Genomic DNA, 15,694 nt, shown 5'->3' with positions numbered 1-15,694 from the left:
TCCAAATAATATATTTCGAATGTACTTTATGAAGGTGTTTTCTTTGTTAATTCTTTTTTTTGTAAAACGAATATGAACGCAATATGCGCCTCAGTCGTCAAGTCGGTGTACCCACATAAACAGATGATATCGTTGAAGGAGGGAGATCATGAGGCGGGTAATAAGAATTTTTGTTAATGTATGGGTCGTTCGTTGGAGATAGATGCTGATTGTAAGAATGTTCTGTTCTTTTAAAATGTAGTAAGGTCACACTACAAATTCGTCGACAATGTAAAAAATGTCTATTTAGGGCACAGAAGGTTAAATATATATGGAGGATAACTCTTTTTACTTTTTTTCTTTCGGTTTTAAAAGTTTTTGTTTATTTTTGGTTAGCTGCGATCGATTGTTTGGTTAAATGATTAGGTTGGACTTTAGCACTCCTCTTTACAAATTACACTTGATGAAGCTGCTGTGTCTGTAGCTGTAACGGAGATCAAATATTCATGCAAAGCTGCGGTCTGATGAAGCCACTTCCACGTTTGATGTAGACCGCTGACCCGTAGACGAAGTCCCAAACAATCCTTGCTCAAATTTTTATTCATTCCTCTAAAACCCATCCAAAGGTTTGCAACTACTCAAGTTCTTCACATACACTAGGCAACACAGCACAAACAAAGGCTATTGTCTTCTTATCACGGATCACGTTTAGAATTGCGGACAAATTTTCCAGAAATAAGCTATTCCTTTGTACTGCTTCCCACAGGTTCTGCTCTTCAACGATTTGATGTGAATAAATGAATAAATACGAATACAGTAGGGATCCCAAAGTCGAATTTCGACTAATCGATTAATAGAATTTTTGTGTAAAAACGACGAAAAATGGAGTCGACTTTCACTTATAAAAAAGTCGAATAATCGATTTTAAAATCGAATAGTTGAAAATACAGACAATGGATACAGGATACACTAATAAGGTATGCTCATGCGAGTTATTTTAGAAAAATAAGCACCATGAACAGAAATGCTATAAGATCATCAGGACGCACTTATAAGGTGAGGTCATGCAGACAGAAGTGTGTATTTTTTTTATTTTTGTTTTGATTTTGCATTAAATCCAAATGTCAAAGGCTTTATAACACAGCTGTGACTTTTTTCTTAAATCTTAAGCATGGCGAAACAATTAAAGGTGCTCTCATTTGTACAAAAACCACAAATCATATGGTGCAATCCGCCATATTGCCATCAAGCTGATCGTCGTTTTGCCAACATCCGCAAATAAATTTGTGTGCATGCATGAGCGGAGAATATGCGAGAAAGAAGATAAAAACAAAGAGAATGCAAACAAAAATCTTATATCTTATTACCGTCAAACCTGGCCGGCTGATAACTACTATTCGCGTGAGACCACCTTTTTAAAGCCGCCTTACCAACCTACCAAGAGAATGAAAACTACCAATTTTGGTACCTACCAAAACCGGCCTTTGTAGTCGATCGAAAATCTCAATTGTTTGGGCGTTATAGGCCAAAATATCAAAAAAAAGTGACAAAACTCTGGGAAAAACTGCAAGTCGAAATCTGGAGGCTCGATTTTCACGTAGAGGTTTGGTCAAGTAAACTTTTTTACTTAATACAATCCCAAGAATCGGAAACACGAGGTGCCCCTTAAGATCTACTCCCAAATAACTTTAATTTGATCCGCATATTACCGTTGTCCTTAATGGCTGGTACTATGTTCCTTTTTCACCGTTGAAAACCCTTTTTTTTCAAGATTACTTTTTTGAAACACTTCACAAATAACAATGATAAAATAACAATTGCTTTAAAATCTATTATCTAAAAAAGGAACCGACGAAAAATAGAACGAAAAGCTAATATATTGGGTTGCCCAAAAAGTAATTGCGGATTTTTTAATAGAAAGTAAATGCATTTTTAATAAAACTTTGAATGAACTTTAATCAAATATGCTTTTTTTCTAAAGCAAGCTAAAAGTAACAGCTGATAACTGACAGAAGAAAGAATGCAATTACAGAGTCAGAGTCAGAGTCAAGTTGTGAAAAAATTTGTCAACGCCAACTATATGAAAAATCCGCAATTACTTTTTGGGTGTGTACGGGTGTGTTATGGGACCCCCAAACATTTGGCCCCAAAACTGGATACCTGATTCGTTTTCTACTCTCAAATACTTTTCATTTGATGAGTCAATTAACGTTTAATTTGAGGTGGTTTTAAGAGGTAAATTGCCGCCTAAATACTGGGTTACAGATTTTAATGTCATATTCGTAACCTACTCCAAAATACCTTTTATTTGAGTTCCATATAGCGATGATCGGCTAATATGCCCATTTAGAAAGATTTTTATGTACAATAATATTCGTATTTTACTCTCCTACATCTTTTATTTGACAACCATTTTGTCTCGATAGGTCCACTTTTTATTTTGAGTGATGGTTTTGTGTTCTTTTTTGAGTTTTTTTTTGTATTTTTCTCTGTAAAAATCACATTTGCAACTATTGCAACCATAGCTAAAAAAATGGTCGAAGCAGTCGGCGGCAATAATCGACGTTTCGTCTTTTTGACTTTTTTTGACTTCAAAGTCGATTATTCGACTATTTTATTCAGTAAAAGTCGACTTCGACTTTTGTACATAAAAACAAAAAACTCGATTAGTCGAATGTATACTTTTAAATCCATAGTTTATGTATTTCTGTATTTCATTTGTCGTGACGCCAATTGTAGTTTAGGAGCCAAACAAAATAAAAGACTTAAACTTAATTGGTGCCCTCTCAGTGCGCCATTCTTTTAAGAAGGAATAAACTTGTAGGACAGAAGTATGTCTTCAAAAATGCCGGTGGAAATTAATCGATTAACCGAGGGATGGTTGGAATTAGAATCTGATCCCGGTCTCTTTACTTTATTGCTAGAGGATTTTGGCGTCCAAGGTGTTCAAGTGGAGGAGGTATACGACTTGCAAAAACCCATAGAAGGGCCCGTATACGGCTTTATTTTTCTTTTCCGATGGATTGAAGAGAGAAGGGCCCGTCGAAAAATAGTTGAGACAACCGCAGAAATATTTGTTAAAGATGATGAAGCAGTGGCAAATATATTCTTTGCTCAGCAAGTGGTTCCAAACAGTTGTGCTACTCATGCCTTGCTTTCAGTTTTACTTAATTGTGACGAGGCGGACCTGCATTTAGGTGAAACCCTTGGCCGCCTGAAAAGTCATACGAAGGGTATGTCCCCTGAGAATAAAGGTTGGGCAATAGGAAATACCCCAGAGTTGGCGTGTGCACACAATTCGCATGCAATGCCACAAGCAAAGCGATTATTGGAGAGAAATGCTGCGACAGCTATTTCCACGGGTCGCTTCACTGGCGAAGCATTTCATTTTGTAAGTTTTGTGCCTATAAATGGCCACCTATTTGAATTGGATGGCTTGAAGCCTTATCCAATGGATCATGGTGGTTGGGACGAATGTGAAGACTGGACAGATAAGTTTAGACGTGTTATGGCTGAACGATTAGGAATTGCTACTGGAGAACAGGATATACGTTTCAACTTAATGGCTGTGGTACCTGACAGACGAATTGCAATTACTCATAAGTTGAAAATGCTTCGAACAAACCAGGCTATTGTATCGGGTACACTGCAAAAACTTTTGAAAGCTAATGAAGCAGCAAATGTTGGTAGTCCTTTAAAATCCGAAGAAAATGGTGAGCAATCTCAACAACAGACACAACAAAGAAGTGTATCTCCTTCACCTCTATTGGATGCTTCGAATGCGTTTACAGTACGAGATTTACAATCACTATTAAAAAATCTTGACTCAGAAATCGCCATTAACGAGCAGCACTTAAATGATGAGAATGATCGGCGTTACATGTTTAAGGTAAATAAAGTCAATGAAAATGAAGAAAAACTCTAATTTGGTAAAAATTATCAAAGAGCATATTTACTAGAAGAAATTTTTTTTTCCAAATTTGTGCCTAGAAAATTTATTATTTTATACAAATGTAGATGTCGTGGTAAAATAATGTTTTATAGATATAGTTATGTGTGGTTTGTTGCCAACATATTCCTCTATTGTCATATCTGTCTTTAAATGTATGTTCTAATCAAGTTTTATTTCATTAGGCTAGATTAGAGTGGCAGTCTTCTTTTCTAAACAGCTTATTTTTTATATCTCATTAGCGACGGAACAGGCCTCTGGTGGGAATTTAACCCCCCGAAGTGGAAATCCGGACTAGCTTCCAACTGTGTAGAAATCTCAAATTGGGCATCCCGGCGAGAACATCAGAAAAAAACTTCCAGCGGTGGTTGTTCGCTCCTAATGCTGGCGACACTTAATTATGTGTGCTCCTATTCCTTAATAGAATGTTTATGGGCAATTTTGCATTTTTGGCACATTTGCATGTGGAAGTAACGATACTCGTCAAGCTCCTTTAAGTGAGCTAGCTGGTTCCGGTACACAGGGCTGATCGCCGCAGGAACGTGATAGCAATTGGTTATTTAAATGCGTCTATACCTCGCCTTGTCCTATCGAGCATCATAAGCACTCAGTATTTATGCAAGAGCCGGTGCCACCCACTTGATACCGCCGATTGTCCGCGTCTGCAATTACAGTTACTCCACAAGGAGCTTTCCACAACCTGTGGACGCGACCGGTAGCTAAGTTTTTCGGGATAACGATGAACGTCACATAGGTCTTAGCTGAAAGTTCTTGCCCATGTGGTGCTCAAAGTTATACCGCGCCGGCAAACCTTTTTCTTTTTGTAGCCACATTTTCACGTGGAGGCGACGATCCTCGTCAATCTCCTGTATGTGAGTTTTCCCCATATTTAAATTTGTTTTCCTCACAGTTAAATTTGGAAACCTGTGTACCTTTCAAGTTAATAAGCAACACTTTCCTAAATTTTAAAACAAAGAAAGCTTAAGCTGTGAAAGTCTTTTTTTTACCAATTTGAACTTGTTTTATTAGGATCTACATGGGGTAACGAATGGGTGTTTTTGTATACTAGGGGTATATTTGTTCAATTAATTAACCTGTGGACGCCCCGGTAGCTACGCTTCTCGTGATAGCAATGAACACTACACAAGTTGGTGCTCAATGTGTCAGCCTGTGTGGTGCTTTTTGAGTAAGAAATTTACAAAAAATTAACCGTACTTATTTACTTAAGCCAAAGAAACATTAACTGCTTTAGACTTCTGTCAAATTTAAGAAAATTTTTAGGTAAAAATTTTAATTAGCGCACGAAATAGTATAAAATTGGTCAGTATCTGATTTGTAGTCGTAATTATATAGTAAAATATGTCAGTTTTGGGCAAAAGTAAAACAACCACAAAATAAGAATGCATCCGAGAAGAAGCTAACAAACGTTAAAAAATTTCCTTATTCCGCTAATTTTTATTTTGGTTGTTTCATTTCATCGTTGTATTTCTCTGTCTAGCTGAAACCAATTGGCTTTGAGTTTCCTTCTATTTAAAATAGAAAGCAAAATAAAATCCTTTTTAAATTTAAGGCATATGAGGTGTGCTTAAATGCATTGGGCAGGCTACGGAGATTGCCATTTCGAAGTTGACCAAAGCTTCATTTTCAGTCCGCTAAGCCCCAAAAAGATTACATGCTTCCACCAACACACAAAATGCTTCAACTTTTTAAAAAGGGTTTATTTTGCTTTCTATTCTAAATAGAACCCTCTGAAGCCAGCCCAATCAGTCTTCTTCTGATTGACAAATTTTCGGCGGTCAGATGTTATGAAAACGGGTGGTCGGTCGATGGTGAGAATTATGGGGAATTCGTCTGATCCCAAAAAAATGACGGCTTGCCAGGATACGTCACTCAGGAGATCAGGGGATGCAATGAAAATGTCTGGCGAGCTGCTACACCTCCTCGTCATCCTTGTGGGAGCATCCTTATTAACCATGCAAAAAGTGGAGACTTCAATCTGCTCTGCCAAATCTATGCCCCGCTGATCGTTAATTGGAACACAGCTACCAACCGACGGTATATATACGTTGTATAGCTCTATCTCGTCAGTACCGGACCTGACTGCGGCTCTGGCAAACCGAACAGAATCAGGGTCCGGGATTCTTTTCAATCCCGGCTCGGACCAGAAGCGTGCGGACGAAAAAGGACGAACACGTGCACTGAAGCGGCAGCCATGGCGATGTAGGATTCCATCGGGTCAATCCGGTGCGTACAACCGGCTTCCATGGTATTGTTGTTCTTGAAGAAGCCACCATCGGGTCAATCCGGTTCGTGCAACTAACTGCGATGGGATTGTCCAGAAAAGACGTTCCGGCAAATGATTTTAAGTTGCTTTTTAGTCAGTTTTAACACAATGCAGTTTTGCAATCTGAAAAAACATCGATAATTCTTTAAAGGAAAAATACTTTAAAGGACAAGAGGAAAAATACTTTAAAATGCTTTTTAGGCAGTGATAACATAATGCAATTTTGCAATCTGAAAAAAACATCGATAATTTTTTAAAGGAAAAATACTTTAAAGGACAGATAGACTTTCAGAGACATTTTGACATAACAATAACTGGAAACATACATTTAAATTTCTTATAGGTGCCCCATTAGCCGACTCTATCTTTGGATATAAATCCCTTGTTTTAGCTTAAGGGACCGAAGTTCTCTTACAGAAATTCTTTGGTGAAGAGCTAAATCTGTGACAGTTAGAGTTGTTGTAGCAGTGTGTAGTACACTGAGGCGGCAACCCTTGCCCTTGTGTGTAGTACACTGAGGTGGCAGCCCTTCATCGGGTCAATCCGGTACGTACAACCGGCTGCCATGGGATTGGCCTGGCTATATTGGGGCTGGGATGTTGCTGTCGCGTATATTGCAGCACGAAAAAGGTCGGTATGTACAACCGGCTGCCATGGGATTGTATTTGTGCCAGTAATTATTCGTTAAATATAAATATAATTGATGTATAACTATGGTAAAACTTTGTGCAACTAATATGAACCATTAATAAGTTTTTTTTGCACACACGAGAATGTACAATAGTTGAACAAAATTCGATTTAAATAAAAAAGTGAGTTCAAAACCCTATTCGATGTACGGCTTCATAAGCTTATATTGCGTACGGTAAAATGTATTTAAAAGCTTGTATACACATTATGTTTTATTCGCAATTTTGGTATATTTTCTTCGTTAACATGAAAAAACGTTACTTTTGTTTTGTACGACAATAATATAACATTCTATCTTGCGAATGAAGTGACTGATTTTCATAAATGTTTATCAAAGATTTCGAAATAAAAAGAAAAAAGTTTTTAATACAGGAAATTCATAAATGTTTATCATTCCCATTAATTTTCATGGGAAAAGTGAAAGTAAATCCTAGAACACACCCGACCATTTTATGTTATGTAAATTAATGTTTTTGCATTATAATAATAATAACTTACTAAAATTATTTTTTGTTACCAGGTAGACGATTGCCGCCGTACTCATAATTATGACGAATTTATATGTGCCTTTCTTTCAATGTTGGCGCATCAAGGCGTTTTAGGAGAGTTAGTAAGTCAACATTTACTGCCATCAAAAAAAATTGGTGGTCAGAGTGCGGTAAATCGTATTAGCAAACAAGCAACTTCAAGCAGTAGTACAACGTCACAGCAAAAGAATGGCAAGTCTCCAAAGACGCCAGGACGAAGAAGAAAGGGACGAAACAAATGCAAAAAGCGTAAATAAATTATTCGCATACATACTACTTACTCGTTTGTTTTTGTGAGCAATATAACCCATTAAGGATTAGTGCTGTCTGAGCATTGTGTTATAAAATGCTTTAAAGATGTCGCACTTATAATAAAATTGACTTTAAGGTAAATAATCTAACATGGAAGATTTGATTATGGAGGGTCATGTTATGCTGTGACTCTGTGTAAATAAAGGCGCGATGCCCTGAACCACAAATAATATTTGAAATTTTGGTATATTCAGTATATATGTCTTTTCCGTGATAATAATGACAGCGACAAAAACCAAATTTCGCAGGACATAGCTTTTATTGAATAACATACACATTTGAATGTTACTTGCTGAAACTAAAATTAGTTTGGCACTCATTTCACTCTGCAGCTGCCATATTTGTAGAGGAATCACAAATAAATGTTCAAAAACATTTCGCTTACATCATTTTCGTGGGAAGGGCTCAATATATTAAAAAGTTAAGGTGTTTTTTTCTTTTTGTTGTTGTAGCAGTGTGTTGTACACTCAAATAAATGTACGTACCGGCTGCCATGGGATTGGGTGTAGTATGGTGGTACAAAATCTAAGATGACAAGTGTTTTCATCTGATTTTACATATAGAATAACAGATGGTTAGAAGGTGCGGGTCGGACACACCCCAAAATTATGTGGCCCTTCGTTGGCCAGAACAGACGTCCAGTCATTGTGGCCGTCATGACAGGTCACTGTCTGATCAGAAAACATGTTGGCAGACTGAAGGTGGCAAGTAACTACTTTTGTAGAAGCTGGGAGGATATGGAGGAAGGGCAGACTATGGAAATCTGATGTACATGTGTGTCCCGCACTTGTAATCAGAAGGAGTTCTACTTTAGGTTCTTATTTCTTTGAGAACTTGGCTCAATTGCCGGGCCTAAAATTCTCAAGTTGTTTCTCCACCTCAGACTCTTGGGTTAACTCATTTCGAGAGCATGGAAGTGTCGGTAAACCCAGAAATGGACTTCAACGGGTCATCAGAAATCCGGAAAATATCAGAAGAGTGAGGCAGTCAGTTGTGCGTTCTCCCCGGCGTTTGGCTCGCAAATACGCAGTTGCTATGGGAATTTCTGATGCCACTTTTCGCCGAATTCTCCATCAAGACCTTAAATTTCACCCTATAAACTGACTGTTGTGCAAGAATTAGGTTAGGTTAGGTTGTTGTAGCCGTTGAGTGAAGCGGACGTGCTTTTATTTCGCTCCTCAAAGAAAAATAAATATATATTCGTATCTCGGAATAGGTACAACCTATTACGAAAAATTTTAAAGCCTTTTGGAGTCGGCTAGAAATGGACTCCAAAGACTCAACATTTGCGGTGGTGGCGTCAGACCGCAGCATGTTGTCCTCCCCTCCTATAGATGTGGGTGTCTTGGCACATGTAGTCGGAGTAATGCTTCAAGCGCACAACTAGTCGTCAGACTAATAAATGAGGAAGAGACGGATAAACCAGAGGGATGCACAGTTCGTCCCCAGCCGGATTCAGACAGCGAATGTGTCAATGAAACAGTCATCGCAGCCGAATCGAGAGATGAGGGCATCGCGATGACAGCAGAAGTGCGCGATGGCTTTGCTAAGCTCACAAGCAGACCGAGAAAGCGACCCGGTGCACGACGAAGGAGACAGAGGAGTATGTACTGGCAACGTAATCGGGCAAAAGTGCAGGATGCTGGAAGGGATAGAACTGACATTCCAAGCACTTCTGCACCCTCTTTTCAACCTAACCTAACCTTACCTAGGTTGAAAAGAGGGTGCAGATATTAATCCGCCACATGGCACTATGGACATACTCCTAAGCCAGTAATCGGCTTGTTGTGCGCTCTAAAAACTATAAAGTAACGTCTAAAAAGAAAATTTTATGTTAGAAATTCCGTGCTACTTACAAAATCCTTAATTGTTTTCAATACCACTCCCCTAAGTTGGTTCATGTCTGATATTGTGTCTCCACCTAAGTACCGGTATATGTTGGACGCGAAAGCCGGGCAATGACAAAGGAAATTGTCCAACGTCTTATCATCTTCCCCGCATGCCCTACACATGCTATCACTTGACGCACCGATTTTATATAAGTATGCTCGTAGTCCTATATGTCCCGTTATGATACCAATAGCTATTATGACCTCCTTCTTGCTTTCTTACAGTAATAGCCTCGTCTTCTCACGATCTGGACCCCCCCATAGGATTTACGCCGACTCACGAACGTTTCGCTGTTTCACAATGTTGCATGCGCATTCGTCATGTGCAAGAATTAACTGAACGCGATTTTGTTGCCTGTCAAAACGCATGTGAAATGCTGATTGACAACCTGCCTGAAGATGTGGTAGTTTTTTCCAGTGACGAGACTCACTTTCACATTTTCGCCTGCGTCATCAAGGAGGGCATGCATTATTGGATTGGTGTTAACACGCGTGACCTTCACCAGAATCGCCATTGCTAACATACCGATTGATATGCTACAAAAAGTGGACAGGAATTTCAAAACTTTACTTTATCAGTACAGCACATTAGCGGTCGCTCCATGAAAAAAATTAGGATATTCTCAAATAAAAAAAGAAAACAATAACTAAAGTACTTTTGTTTAAATTGACTTTTCACAGGCGCAGGCGCAGCCTGTACAAAGGGAATAAAGGGAAAATAAGTTAAAGTTAACATAAATTACATTACATAATAATCAGCACGTAGTTCATGGATGTCCAGAACAGATCGTATTAGAGGCAGTATAACCTTTAATGTGCAATCAAGTATCTTATCAATTGTAATATCAATTTTGGCAACTGTCGTTTGAGGGCAACCCTGCTCGACGGTAACCCTGTTGTTGCAAAATGCTGGTGCAACTGTCAGCAATGAAGTACAATGGCTGAAATATCCCAAGCCAATTTGCGACATATCTTCATTTTGTTTATTGTTTTTGTTTATTTTTAAGCCAATTTTTTGTATAAATAGGCCCTTCTGGCAAATACTTGTTCTTTTCTATTCGTGATACCAAAAAAACATGTAAGTCGTGCTTTGCATTTTTTGTTGTAATTTTTATTGAACTTGTTAAAGTTTTAAAGTGTTAAATGTAAATTTTAACTTGAATCTTTATTTATTAATAGTGAATAAACAACACATTAACGTAACCTCACACCTTAAACACACACACACACATCAAATGTACAACCCTTATATTTAAAATACAAAACACATATCAAGCAAAATAAATATATCCAGCAGTTTCATCATTTCAAACATAAAGCCATACTTCAGTTTTGTTATTTTGGAAGGCCAACTGGTGTGAGACGTTTATTCATCGGTTCACGAAGAAAAGAAAAGCAACAATTTTATTCAATGTTTAAAGTCATTTTGTGTTATATGTTTGGCGGCAAGTAAACAACGTTAAAAAAAAAGCCGTGGACGGACGGACATTTTGTGTTATTTTAATGCAAAATTTATTTTGAAGAAGCCAGCCCTCAAATTTTTGCCAAATTTTGCATTAAAATCAAGCCAGCCTTTGTGTGAATTGTGTTACTTACCTTTGTGATCGAGATTCAGCCAAGTTTATGTCCAATTGTCAAGATCAGCCAAGAAGAACAAGCAGCAGAAGCACAAAAGGAACCCCGCCAGCCCGATATCAGCAATACGTCAGCGAAATGTCTGTCAACCACTCACCAAAGTCAGATACGCCAGCAAAAAGCCAACAAAGACAGCCACAGCTACAGCCAATGGACGGTACTACTCATGTCAATACGATTAATCCGCCTTCTCAATTACAGCACCAGAAAACTGCAGCCAATTCACCAGCCGGGACATCAAAACCTGTAAATGAAGTCGGTGAGTTCATGAAGCAAATGAGAGTGCAAATGGTGCAGATGCAGCGTCAAATGCAGGTAATGCAAAGTGAGTACATTGCATCAACGAAGAAGATGCAAGCACAACTTGTTAATACTGCCAAACAAGTGGAAACGCAGTTAGCCAATCAAATGACGTCGACGTCCGCATTACCTACATCGACGCTGCCACAGCCGCCATCAAATATGCCAGAACCAATACTGCCAACATCTCAGCCATCACTGCCACCACCAAATCAGTCACAATATCAGCCGCCACAGAATCTTCTACAACAGCCGCCACAACTGTCGCCTCTACAACAGCAAGTTTATCAGCCAACGCCACAATATCCGCCGCCATCACGGTCTATAAATTCGGATATGTCTGTCCACAATTCGTATCCACAAAGTTTTATATCTGTTCCACACAAGAAAATTTATCCTCTCCCCACATTTTCAGGTCTTCCAGAAGAATGGCAAACCTTTTATGAAGCGTACGAAAGCACCACAGCCGAATTTGGATATAACAGCCTCCACAACATTATGCGCCTCAGAGATGCTATCAAGGGTCGAGCCAGAGAAACCGTCGAATCGCTGCTAGGTAATTCTGCCAACGTCGACACCATTATACGAACGCTGCTTGAAACCTTTGGTCGTCCGGAACAGCTGATTAGAAGCCAAATTGAAAAGGTTCGTGCCATTCCACCTTTAGCCAATGACAACCTGGAAGCCCTGGTAAACTTCGCCAACAAAATCTCGAACATGGCCACATTTGTCAAGAACGTGAAGGGAGATCACCATCTTTCCAACCCTTCATTGTTGAGCGAACTGGTCGCTAAACTTTCCACAAGCCGCCAAATGCAGTGGGCCGAAAAATGCCTCCAATTACAACAACCAGCCACCATAGTTGACTTTGCAGAATGGCTATCAGTACTGCGTCGCCTGGCCAATATCGTCCATGACACCTTGCCGTCAACTTCGACCAATGCCGCATCAAACCGCCGCCATTTTGCTGCTACTGCACCGCCACCAAACCGAAAATACGTCAACGTCACTGTCAGCCAATGTCCAGTATGTAAGGGTGAGTGCACTAACATAAAACACTGTACAGAATTTTTAAACATGTCCATCGACAAAAGATGGAACACTATAAAAGGGCTCAAGATTTGTTTTTGTTGTTTAAAACGTGGACATCAAGTTAAATTTTGCCACACAAAACGCCGTTGTGGCGTTAATGATTGCCCAAAGCCACACAACAATTTATTGCACAGTACACTTTCACAATCACAACCGGAGCCAGCGACCGAGCCAACTCATTTGTCCACGACGGGTGGGACACAAAATAACCGCACGGTCACGTCCGAAGCACAACGACCACAAACCGAAAGACGAAATTGCCATGCAGCTCATTCTCCCGATAATGTGCTTTTCCAGATTTTACCCATAACTTTGTATGGGCAGCACAAAACAATAAGCACTTACGCCTTTATTGACGACGGCGCCAACGTTTCTATGCTGGATCTGGAAATAGCACGAGAACTTGAACTCCATGGAGAACCTGAGCACTTGGAGCTGCAATGGCTTAATACTCACCGCGTAACACAGAAAACGGAAAAAATTCGCGTGACCATCAGTGGAGTTGGCCAATTTAACAGAAAATACTTACTTTCCAATGTTTACGTTTCATCGGATATGTCATTGCCAGTACAGAGTTGCCACATAGCTCATTTTATGAAATCCCAAAAAAGTGACAAAATCGCCAATTTAAATATGCGGGATTATTCTAATGTTCAACCAAAAATGATTTTAAGCTTAACCCATTCCTTCCTAACAGTTCCCATTGAGACGCCTACACTTTTATCCGAATTTGGACCCATTGTGTCAACCACCAGATTAGGCGCTGTTATATATGGACCAATTCCTGGTGAAGAACCAACAAACATAAAGAGGGCTTTACACGTAAGGAAGTGTGTGTACCAAAATGATGTTTTGAAGGAGTTGAGCGATATGATGCGTGGTTATTTTGATGTGGAGACCCTTGGAACCAAAATACCCGTGAAACCTATAAAATCCAAAGAAGACGAGAGAGCAATGGGCATATTGGAAACAAACACAAAGCAAGTAAATGGCCGATATGAATGTTCGTTGTTGTGGAGAGAAGATGTGAGACCGATCCCTGACTCATACAACATGGCTTTGAATCGTTTGTACTCTGTGGAACGTAAGATGGCAAAAGACAGTGAGTATAAAATGGAATATTGCGATAAAATAGCAGATTATGTTAAAAAAGGATATTGCCGTAAATTATCGGATGAAGAAAAATCTATAATGCGCGAACGGACCTTTTATTTGCCCCATTTTGGTGTACTAAATCCAAATAAAAAAGGAATTCGGCTGGTTTTTGATGCGGCGGCCGAGGTTATGAACTTCTCATTAAACAAAGCCTTACTTCCTGGTCCTGACATTAATAACTCATTAATTTCAATTCTTTTTAAATTTAGAGAATCCCCCATTGCTGTATGTGGTGACATACAAGAGATGTTTCACCAGATCGCCATTGCCAGGAAAGACCAAGATAGCCAAAGATTTCTGTGGAGAGATGGCAATCCTGAGCAGCCTGTGGACACTTATGTTATGGAAAGGCTTATTTTTGGAGCCACCTGTTCACCAACCATTGCCCAATATGTCAAGAATAAAAATGCGACAAAATACATCGAAAAGTCACCAAGAGCCGTCCATGGTATCATCGAACGTCATTATGTGGATGATTATGTCGATTGTTTCGAAACTGAAGATGAAGCCCTTAATGTTGTTCGCGAAGTGGTAAGGATCCATAAATCCGGTGGTTTCCATCTTCGCAACATAATATCCAACAGTGAACGAGTGGCAATACTATGTGGTAATAATCCTGGCAATGGCGAGAACAGTGGCAACTTTCTTTTTGGTGACAGCATAGAACGGGTACTCGGTATTCATTGGGCACCAAAGACAGATGATTTTTGTTTTCATTTGCGTTTGGCCAAAGTGGACAAAAATATATTAAATTTTACAAAGGTGCCAACAAAAAGGGAGATGCTCGGCCTAAATATGTCCGTATACGACCCATACGGATTCCTGTGCGATTTTATGGTGACGTCAAAGGTGCTAATGCAGAAGGTCTGGAAATGTGGGGTAAGTTGGGACGAGCAATTGCCGTCAGAAATTTATAGCCAGTGGAAGTACTGGTTGGAGCAGTTATCGAGATTGGTGGAATTTAAGATTCCAAGATGTTACGCCGGTGGTTTTAGCAGCAGCAATGTTGATCTACATGTCTTTGTGGATGCAAGCGAAGAGGCTATGGCAGTTGTGGCATATTGGAGAGTGGTAAGTGTCAGTGGTGTTAAAGTGATGTTTGTAATGGGCAAAACAAGCTGTGCCCCGACACGGTATCACACAATACCAAAACTGGAATTGCAAGCTGCTGTAATGGGCGTTCGAATGAAAGAGGCCATATTAAAAAACCATTTGTGCTGTGTTAATAATGTTTTCTTTTGGTCAGATTCTTTTACGGTGATACAGTGGATTCGGTCAGATCACCGAAGATACAAGCAATATGTGGCAAATCGTGTGGCTGAGATATTGGACGGCAGCAGCATTGAACAATGGAGGTGGTGCCCTGGTAACGAGAACACTGCAGACGAAGGAACTCGCTCAAAACTGTTCAAGCCATATGAACCCGAAGGACGTTGGAAAAATGGACCAACGTTTTTGCTGAAGGCGGAATCGTATTGGCCGAGTGAGGTGCACAATCAAATGAAAAAGGATGAAAGTGGCTCAGAACTGCGATCCAAGCACAGAGTTCTGGTGGCTCAGAAGGTATGTTGGTGCATTCCAAATATTGATAATTTTTCCAATTACAGAAGGCTGAAACGGGCTATGGCATGGGTGTTCCGGTATGTGCAAAACATGAGGCGTAAAATCAAAGGTGAGGCGTTGTTCTTGTGTGATCTGTCCCTGGAAGAAGAAGAGAATGCCGTGTCTTATCTGTGCCGTCATGTGCAACGTCAACAATACGAAGACGAACTTGAGGACCTGAAAAAACAACACTCAGTGAGCCAAAGCAGCCAATTATTGTCGCTGAATCCCTTTGTTGGCCAAGATGGCTTAATTCGTGCGTCTGGGAGAATCCAAAATG

The 15,694-nt window shown here is 39.6% G+C and overlaps 3 protein-coding genes across 4 annotated transcripts; 2 read left to right on the top strand and 1 right to left on the bottom strand.

The window, feature by feature from the left end:
* Nucleotides 1–50: 50 nt before the first annotated feature.
* Nucleotides 51–798, bottom strand: LOC106087988 (uncharacterized). Its single transcript, XM_013253260.2, has one exon. It carries the CDS (start codon nt 597–599, stop codon nt 414–416), a length of 186 nt encoding a protein of 61 aa, XP_013108714.1. The 5' UTR covers nt 600–798; the 3' UTR covers nt 51–413.
* Nucleotides 799–2,641: 1,843 nt separating this feature from the next.
* Nucleotides 2,642–7,705, top strand: LOC106087985 (ubiquitin carboxyl-terminal hydrolase calypso). 2 transcript variants are annotated; one of them, XM_013253254.2, is made up of 2 exons: nt 2,642–3,868; nt 7,423–7,705. In XM_013253254.2, the coding sequence occupies exons 1-2, from the start codon at nt 2,813–2,815 to the stop codon at nt 7,684–7,686; spliced, it is 1,320 nt and encodes a 439-aa protein (XP_013108708.1). In that variant the 5' UTR covers nt 2,642–2,812; the 3' UTR covers nt 7,687–7,705. The 2 variants fall into 2 exon arrangements, with proteins under 2 accessions (XP_013108708.1, XP_013108709.1); XM_013253255.2 differs by having other exon boundaries at nt 7,427–7,595.
* Nucleotides 7,706–10,491: 2,786 nt separating this feature from the next.
* LOC131997631 (uncharacterized) lies at nt 10,492–15,566 on the top strand. The gene is made up of 2 exons (XM_059368782.1): nt 10,492–15,363; nt 15,420–15,566. The coding sequence occupies exons 1-2, from the start codon at nt 11,254–11,256 to the stop codon at nt 15,474–15,476; spliced, it is 4,167 nt and encodes a 1,388-aa protein (XP_059224765.1). The 5' UTR covers nt 10,492–11,253; the 3' UTR covers nt 15,477–15,566.
* The last annotated feature ends 128 nt before the right edge of the window (nt 15,567–15,694 follow it).

The sequence above is a fragment of the Stomoxys calcitrans genome, chromosome 5, assembly GCF_963082655.1.
Source record: "Stomoxys calcitrans chromosome 5, idStoCalc2.1, whole genome shotgun sequence".
NCBI classification, from domain to species: Eukaryota; Metazoa; Arthropoda; class Insecta; order Diptera; family Muscidae; genus Stomoxys; species Stomoxys calcitrans.
Note: the sequence above shows the minus strand (reverse complement) of the source record. Positions and strands in the feature narration are given on the sequence as shown.